Consider the following 9,550-nt stretch of genomic DNA (forward strand, 5'->3'; position numbering starts at 1 on the left):
AATATGAAAGCAGTCTTTGAACGATTCTGCAGCGGTTTAAAAAAGGTAAATACACAAAAACACGTCTTGACATGCAAGCATTTTGTTTATACCTTACCTTTTTAGAGTTGCAATTAGTTTAACGGCATCTTTGGGTAAAATATAACCACTTTAAAATTTGTTTTACGCACTAGGTTGAAGACTCAATCCAAGGCGATGGACATTCATTTATGTGGAATGAACACCTGGGCTACATTTTAACTTGTCCTTCCAATCTAGGAACAGGCCTTCGAGCAGGTTAGTATCGGGATAAGGGTAGGCTACATTTTAATTCATTTGATTCATATTTGACTTACAATTATATTGTTAGGGGTCCATTTGAAGATACCACATCTCAGCAAACATAAAAAGTTTGAAACAATTTTAGCACGTTTGAAATTGCAAAAACGTGGTACTGGAGGTGTGGACACAGCTTCTACCGATGGTACCTTTGACATTTCCAACTCAGATAGGTAGGTTTAGTTGAAACCATAACACTTGTTTCATAGCTATTAGTTGTTGAGTTTCCAAAAATACTGCATTTTCTAGTTATCGTGTATTTTTCATGAGATTGCGTTATTCCAACAAGCGAAATTTTAACTATTGTGAAAGGTTTCTTTATATTATAACCTCTCTTTCAAAAAGGCCTTGGCATGCGCAACTGATTATGCACGTACATGTAGTGAAAAAAGGTCTTTCTTTTAGGCTTTGTGATTTATCCGGTTTTACTTGCATTGATAGTAAGTTTGTTTTTCAAATTAAAAAATGGTAATTTAAAAATGTCAAAGTGATACATTGTTTTTCCATTTTATTTTTCATCTACATTCTTTTTTTAAAAGGGAAAATTATATATTTTTGTTGATGGTTGGTTTTGTTTTTTTATTTTCATGGTTTTATTTGTATTTTATGTGTTATAAACTGACTGCGAGTGCAGTTCCATATATGGACTATTGTTTTCCGTGTATGTATTTAAACTAAGATTTTACTTTCATATTTGTGCACTGCATCGAATAATCGTTTTACCATATCGTTTTGGTAAAACGATTATCCTACTTTCACTTCTGTGTACAATCGGCTTCGTTTGGTGCTAGTGTCGGCTTCATCTTATATAGGATTCATGCGCACGTCGTCTTTGATCTGAGAAGCCTCTCTCAAAACGCAAAAACGATTGGCGCGGAGCGCAAATTTTTTTAAAATTTTCGTATAGTTAACATAGTTAAAAATATGAGGCATGGCCTTGTGTCCAACTTGTAACACAGGTCGCGGGCTGGATGATTTTTACTAGGGGCCGAGCCCGAGGGCCGTAGGTTGCCGACCCCTGCTCTATTGGGAAGTCAATGATCCTTAAACCATGTTTGTCCATTTTACATATAAAGCCAAAAAATTGAGCACGAGCAATGTGCAATTGTTTACTTCAATGCGTCATTTTTAGTAAATTGACCAAATAAACACATTTTAATGAAAAAAGTGGCATGATGAAAGTAAGGAGGTTAAGAATAGTATACTGGTTTACCTATAAAGAGAAAAAAAATGTAGAAAAACAAAACAAATTAATTGAAAAGTCAACAAAAAATATAATCTTAAGTCAAATTACACGGCAGTTAACCAACGACCTGATAAAGATATCTGTTTTAACCTTGCCATCACAGACTAGGAACATCAGAAGTGGAACAAGTACAATGTGTGATTGATGGTGTTGAAAAATTGATAGAGATGGAAAAGGTCTTAGAAGAAAGTAAATCTATCGATCACCTTGTACCGCCTGAAATTTCGGCAGTTAAACCGGCGATGGAGTTGCAAACTCAGGTTTCTTGTTTTATTTGTTTAAAAGAAAGCCAATTGGTATTTATTAGTTTTTATGCTTATATGTTTTTTTTTGACAAAACAGCACATATTTTTTTAAGGTGGTGGCAAAATCAAAATCGTTCGACAACTATCCGGACTTATCGCGCCATAACAACTGGATGGCAAAATGTCTCACAAAGGAAATATATAATCTTCTGAAGGATAAAAGGACTGCTTCCGGTAAAATGTTTGTGATTCAGTACTAGATCATGACCAGTGTTGTAATGTCTTAAGTCAAAGACAAGAAGGGGAAGGGGACTTGACTTGGTGCAATTTAAGTCAAGTCACCCTACTTAAGTGCAATTTAGTTAGGGTCACGATACCTCCGTATTTTCCCAGACGAATTCAGTGATGTGTCCTTGTTTTTTTACCATGACCAATCAGTTTAGTGGCAAAAATTGAAACAGACAGTTGGTGTTTTATAAATTAAAGCAACATATACATAAATAGTACATTGTTAGTGGCTTTACAGCATGTTGCGCAACCTTTTTTGGCGGCGACATAAATTCTAAGCGTGGATATCAGAGCGAAGCTTAGGCGATACAATTTGCTAAAATGCACTTTTTGTAAGTAAACACAATATGAGACGAATGAAATAGATGAATAATAATTTGATCGCGTCCCACCTATCCTAATGTGTCCGGGAATTTGATTTTTCTAAATTGGTAACCCTTACTTAAACCACTGTCATTTCGAAAAAAATTAAAAGCGTTTTCGCAGCCTTGAAGTATCCTGGCTCGTGCCAAAAAAGGGCGTTAAAAAGGGAAAAACCAGCAGTTTGAGGTGCATTTATTTGTTGGCCCCTATATAAGGCAGCAAGAAAGACCAGGCTAAGGGTAAAAACCATCGGTATTTACGTAAAGTTAAAACGAACAAAAATAATATTTGAGGTGTGATAACATGTATTTATCCACCCTAGTAGTAGAAAGTTGAAGTTACATTACACATGTTATTTATGTACAATCTTTTCTTACAGCAAGTTACCCGAATCATTAACATTTGTTTTCACTTGGTTTCTTGCTAAATTTATTACTAAAAAAATCCTGTTTAAAAAACTTTAAGAAAGCGTGGTCAAATTGACGCAACAAAAAAGTAAACTTGGTGTCAGGCCAGATTATACTGCCTAACGGCCCCGACCCAGTAGGTTTTAACGTGAACCTGTTTCGACTTTTGAGTAGTGTATGGATATAATGGTCAACTATCATTTTATCTTGTGTAGGGTGTGACTTGGATAGTTGCATTCAAACTGGAGTGGACAATCCTGGACACCCTTTTATCTTTACTGTCGGTCTCACTGCCGGAGATGAGCAGTGTTACGATGTGTTTAAAGAACTTTTTCATCCTATTATTTCAAGTAAGTTAGTAAAAGAACAGTTATTGTAATTTGTGTTCAATTCAATGTATAGGTGTGTACTCCTCTCATTTTAATGCAGTGGTCAATATTTAAAGTACTTTAGTCGCCACATTGCACACTGTATGAAACATTGCAGGGTCGGTTGGTTCCAAACGATCACATGCACTTGTTGCTTTGATCTATATTGGGCCGCTTTGATCTTACCACTTGAATAAGATCAACTTATGTGTGTGAAATTTTTTCATATAGTGTACTTATGGTTACGTTTCATATTGGGTGAGGGTGGGATTAGGATCCAAATTAGGAATGTTGGCTTGGAGGTTGGTATTAAAATCCAAAACATTGTACAATCATACTGTGCTACAAAAGTCATTCGTGGGTGTCACGCGAACAACAACTTATTCTATATTATTCCCATTTTCCACATTGTTTGACACAAAAACAGTGTTTCTCAACTAATTTGTGCCTTGGGAAAGCGGAAACACCGTCTCGAGAGGCGGTGTCCCAATTCAAAGATATTACTATTTATTGACAAAAAAGTAGGCCCGTTTAAAATTTAAATCTATAAGCTTACTTGCTATAATAAACGTTACTTTTTTGACATTAGAGATGAATTTTGTTAAGTCAAAGTTTAACTTTGTTGTCACAGGAATATAGACCCGCAAAACTATATTTGTAGCCACCATTAACTGAAAACAAAAAAATTTAGCGCCTCCTGCGAATCTTCCTAATTCTAAATGCTCGTCATAACTGGTTTGTCAAACTACTCCTAATAAATGCTATTATATACAGTGATTTTTTTTATTTGAAGGTATGCGGCGCCTGTTTTTAAGATTTTTGATGCAGTCAAAATTTCGAATGCATTTTATAGTGTTTTAAGAATTCAAGTTTTGCTTCTTTGTTTTTGTCATTTGCAAACGATGGTCACTACTTAGCCCACGCGATTTTGAACATACATTAAATAAATGTATTAGTATTCATCTCAAAGTCATACCTTGTTTCCGCAAAATAAGTTGCTACTTTCATTGCATTATTACAATGTTAAGAACGCCACAACGGTTACCCCAATGACGGGGTTCACAATACTGATTTGGATGCAAGCAAGTTGAGAGGTGGTGAATTCGACGAGGAATTCGTCATTTCAAGTCGTGTACGCACTGGACGAAGCATCAGAGGACTATCACTCCCACCGTGGTGCTCAAGAGCCGAAAGACGATCAGTTGAAAAACTATCGCGAAACGCACTTTTAAAGTACTGAATATTTTTTACTGTGGAAAACCTTATCGTTAATATATATATTTATTACAATATATTTGTTAAGAATGTCGGGGGACCTCCAAGGAAAATACTACCCTTTGGGTGAAATGACAGAAGAAGAACAAAACCAACTTATTGCAGATCACTTTCTTTTTGACAAGCCTGTCTCTCCCCTTCTAACAAGTGCTGGTAAGGTTCCTTTATGGTTATCAATACTTTAAAGTGTAAACTGTTTTGCTGTGTATGGCATTTTACGAGTTTCTTTACGTTAATATAACCATAACCCGTCGGAATAGGCCCTAAACCAAGCTTTAGATTGTACAACTAATATAGTAAAAGTGACGTCAGTAAGTTAAAAATATTTCCTGTACTTACTAAAACATAGCTCTTCAACAATGGCTTTTTAACTGTGGTAAGGACCTTAGGATCAATGTAACAATGACTTACAAAGGGTTAAGTATGATTTTTTTGTCAAAATAAATTGTACAGCTGTTTTGCTATGCTTTACTATGCCGAGGGAATTCAAAAAATGAATAAGTTATAAAAACTGAGCCCTAAACTTTTTTGTTTTAAGTAAAGTCGAGGACCTTGGTCTTTGTAAATCTTGTTGCGGACTGTATATAAATACACATTTTTACTATTTATACCATAAATTTGATATTTATTAAAAACTGAAAAAAATAAATATAAGGTGTATTTTAAGTCAAATTGAAGGGTGTATTTTAAGTAAAATTGAAGGGTGTATTTTAAGTAAAATTACTAATGGCTGTGTAGGTATGGCAAGGGACTGGCCAGACGCTCGCGGGATATGGCACAATGAGCAGAAGAATTTCCTTGTGTGGATTAATGAAGAAGATCATTTGCGCCTGATATCAATGGAAAAGGGCGGAAACATGAAAGCAGTGTTTGAAAGGTATGTCTAATCCTGAAAATGACCTTCGAAAAATATAAACAAAAACCGTATTTTTGATATAAAAGCTGTATTAATTTCCATGGTGGGCTGACACTCGTGCTTGTGATTGCTTTCCGTTGTCGTTGGTTAATACGAAAATAAAATGTCGGATAGATATATAATATATATATGTTATGTGTATAATAATTATTAATGGTTCATTTACTTGCCCGGACTGATGATACAACAGTGATACGGTTTGTTTTTCACTTCCACACCACCACTAAGCTTGCGGTGTATAGGCAGACTCTAAGTCTAAGAGCAATGAGCTCGATAGACTGTGGTGGTAAATATTTCTCCCGAGGCTAGCTAGTTTGTCTATAATTTAGACATCCTTAGTGGCAACTGAAATCTGTAAGCTCTCCCTAAAGCACGTGTGTATTGTTGACGTGACCTTATGCATTCAGAAAGGCGATATTACAGATATAAACAAGCGTAATAAGGATATATATTTGTGTGACTAAAAACTAGAAATGTGTTTTTATTGCTATATAGATTTTTTTAATGTTTTAGTCCTTGCGGTATAACTATAGTTTCATTAAAATGAAACCAACTTGGTATAGGTTTTGTCGAGGGGTTAAAGAATTTGAAGATACTCTGAAAGCCAACGGTAAATCGTTCATGCACAACAACCATCTCGGCTACATTTTGACATGTCCTTCAAACCTTGGAACAGGTTTGAGAGGAGGAGTTCATGTGAAACTTCCACAGCTTAGTAAGGACAAAAGGTATGGTGGTTTACATACAGTGTTTACAGCGTAGATAAGGTGATATTTTTTTGTTTTTTGAGCTAACAATGTTAAATTACCATGCATTTTGCACTGCTAAACCTCTGAGATTATCATTATTAATTTAATGCCAATACATGCTTGTCGCTTCTAGATTTGACAACATATTGGAACGCCTAAGGCTACAGAAGCGAGGTACAGGAGGAGTTGATACTGCTTCTAATGACGGTACTTTCGACATCTCCAATTTAGACAGGTATGTTCAAATGATTTGTAGCACGGATTTTAATTATTTTTCGAAAAGCTCATAAAACGACCAAAAGATCCGCGTCCTGAGAAAAGTTTTGTAAAAATACTCTTTTTAGTAGTAGTGTTCGCCTCACATTGTGGGCGTCTCACAATATTAAAACTCCCCAAGGAAGTTAGAACGTAGATCAATTGGACATAAAAGGACCAAGTAACACAAAAATTCTAGCAAATTATGTGACCGACAATCGAGTCTAAAAATATACATCGAAATTATCATAACGCATATATATTCAATCATAACCAATGGGCGAAAAGTTATTTCTGTTGAGAATAACTTGACAAATAAATAATACTGTCAATTATGATAAAGATTTATGCTTAGACCTGAACAATCGAGCTGTACTAAAGCAATAAAATTATTACTTCCCTAATGTTCGCATTTTAAAACTTTTATTTCGGTATTTCAAATATTATGTTACTCAGCTTCTTTCGCTCAAAAACATTTAAATGTCATGCTGAGTTTTGTCTAACAAAGCAAAAATGCCCTGCTTTTGTGCACACCGGTTTTACGCAAACGAGTGTATAACTTTAGGAGCGCACACCTCACGATTTTGAAACAGGTTTGTCCAAAATAAATTATTGTTATTATAGGAAAAATATATAATGTACAAATTGGTAAATTACCAATCAGAGTCTTTGCCGTTTTTAGTTTTATAAAATTGCAAATTTGACCATGAATTAATTGATGTCGGATAGGACGGCCGTAACTTCCCCCTAAATCGTATCTCAATAACAGCGCATCTTTGCAATAGCCTATCAGTGGTTCTAGTCTACAATCATCAACATAAAATAAATTGATTGTATAGCCGAACAGGTTGTAGCTTTTATCTGCCCTAACCAAAAATTGAAATAAAGATATTTTCCTAGCTACACGCATTGATTAAATGCGACAATCATAACAATACCAGTCATGTTCTACTTGCAATATTGCTCTTTAAAGCAAACGTAATTTAGATTCAAATCAGTTATCGGTAAGCTAAAAGAAATATTACTTGAAAATATCAATTGTAAACAATTGATGTGCAACCAGAATCGTTTGTTTTCACTATTCGGATTCAGGCAGATTTTGCTATTCGAAAGAACTTTGATTATTGAAAATATCAACTAACAGAAAACTACTTAAAAAAATAATAATAATGCATGTTGGCAAAAAATATAGCTTTTTTGTGGGGACATGACCTGGTGCCTCACTCCTGGATACGAACCTGAAAATGACTCATCTGATAGAACTGTGTAGTGTGTAAGTGAAAAAAAATATATATGTTTAATACAGGGGCGCGCCACTTAGTTTAAAAAAAAAAGATTTATATTAAACATTTAAAACGTGGTGTAAATGTTGGAACCTACAGCGCCGGTGTTTGAAGTTATGGATTTTTAAAAATGAAGTTACATTTAAAGAGCGGTTTAAAAATTTTACCGTCAAATATGCATTACCTCCTGTTTTAAGCACTTACGGGGGTCATTGTCGAGAAATCAATCATTTTACAAGCCCTGAGATAGCTCCCTGCTAGGGAAACCATCTAAAATCTTTATTTTTTTACCAAAAAAGGCAGCAATATACACATAGTGATGACCAAAAGACTTGATATGCTACATTCAAACATTTTTATTCATGATTATTTTTGCAGACTGGGTTCCTCTGAAGTTGATCAAGTACAATGTGTAGTAGATGGAGTTGGTCTTTTGATACAAATGGAAAAGAAACTGATGGCTGGCGAAGAAATCGACTCACTAGTACCACCATAATTATTTCAAATGTACATTGTACATTTACGAATTATCTGAAATATATTTGGTCCCCTAATACTATTTCTTAATATTTTTACTTCCCCCGTATAAGTTCACGATCAAATCTGCCCCATTACCTTTTTTTTGATAGATAAAGTTTTAGAAACTTAATTTAAAAAAACAGTGTTACTACTTTGTGATTTATTGAGATTTTTTGTGCTGTGTTTCTTTTGCAGTTAGCTTTTGCGCTTGCCCTTTTTGTACAACTTTGCCAAGCACTTTTCTGAAATGATTGATTTCACTTTTGCTTTTACAGTAGATTAATTGTATGTTGCTGTGCCTTTACAATATTTTGAATCTATGTGTAGAAAGTTTTACTAGATTTTGCGTGGTTTTAAATAAAAATTACTAAAAATAATCTGGTCTATTTATTATTGTTATAATGTTAATTGTTATAAAATAAAAAAAATGTTTTCAAAATATATGGAACACTAGAACAAGACCACTAAAATAACGTTGTGTCATCTCGGGAATGGCCATCCAGCGCTAGGTTTTTACACGTAGATCTTTTTGAGTTCATCTCAAAGGCGTTTTTTTGCTTTAAAATAAATAGCTATCAATCAAAATGTCCATTTCATGCTGACGGGCTATAAAAATTGTGCCAGTTGTAGGTGGTATTTGGAAGCCTACTTCTTCCCTAGTTCAGATTAACTTATTCGAACCTAGCCTAGCGATTCTTTATCGTCTAGTGTCGGTAGCGTTATGCTTCTCTAATTGGCGGCGAGCAGGCAGTGTGTTTCATTAAGTTTATTGCAGTTTAGGCCCAGAAAGTTGAGCAAAAGCGGGTGTGCTTTATTAATTAGTAGCGATAACGGTAAGGTTCGGTCTTCTGTACACCTTTTAAAATTTTACTGCTGGTTATGCACGTGATTGCCATTTTTGTCACGGGGTACGGCTTAACTGTCCAGTTATGATTAAGGCTTAAAAAGAACAACATTTTATATATTGGGGGTAAATCTGATATTCATCATTGTTAAAAGGGTAAAACATACAAAAATGGTTAAAGAACCCCTGCTCTATACATTAATGTAGTCCAGCACTCTACAGTTATATTTTTAATAGTTGTAGCTGCAGTGTTATCAATTCAGGATGAAAGTCATTTTTTCCCAACGACTGTTATTTTGTTTAGCGACTGGACAGTTTTTATAACCAAGCAGTATTTTTGAGATGTTTTTCGTGAGTTATTTAACTTGTTTTCGTATGATTATCTGCATATTTTTAAGCTAAAGATATACTCTGCTCTTTAAACAGACTAACAAATATTTTTTGATAGCTCCACGATTAGTTGCGCAAAACGAC

The 9,550-nt window shown here is 34.6% G+C and overlaps 1 protein-coding gene across 1 annotated transcript; it reads left to right on the forward strand.

The window, feature by feature from the left end:
• Positions 1 to 1,781: 1,781 nt before the first annotated feature.
• LOC146148655 (creatine kinase M-type-like) lies at positions 1,782 to 8,714 on the forward strand. Its single transcript, XM_083386351.1, has 9 exons — positions 1,782 to 1,824; positions 1,923 to 2,043; positions 3,083 to 3,217; positions 4,264 to 4,468; positions 4,539 to 4,663; positions 5,249 to 5,387; positions 5,990 to 6,154; positions 6,309 to 6,410; positions 8,092 to 8,714. Exons 1-9 carry the CDS (start codon positions 1,807 to 1,809, stop codon positions 8,207 to 8,209), a joined length of 1,128 nt encoding a protein of 375 aa, XP_083242477.1. The 5' UTR covers positions 1,782 to 1,806; the 3' UTR covers positions 8,210 to 8,714.
• The last annotated feature ends 836 nt before the right edge of the window (positions 8,715 to 9,550 follow it).

Source organism: Ascidiella aspersa, chromosome 4 (genome assembly GCF_963924565.1).
Source record: "Ascidiella aspersa chromosome 4, kaAscAspe10.2, whole genome shotgun sequence".
Classification (NCBI taxonomy): Eukaryota; Metazoa; Chordata; class Ascidiacea; order Phlebobranchia; family Ascidiidae; genus Ascidiella; species Ascidiella aspersa.

Bases quoted from the DNA above. Each gene is read 5' to 3' on its own strand.
- LOC146148655 (XM_083386351.1), top strand. The intron at 3,218-4,263 runs GTAAGTTAGTAA...TACAATGTTAAG, and splicing joins TTTTCATCCTATTATTTCAA to AACGCCACAACGGTTACCCC. The intron at 6,155-6,308 runs GTATGGTGGTTT...TGTCGCTTCTAG, and splicing joins CAGCTTAGTAAGGACAAAAG to ATTTGACAACATATTGGAAC.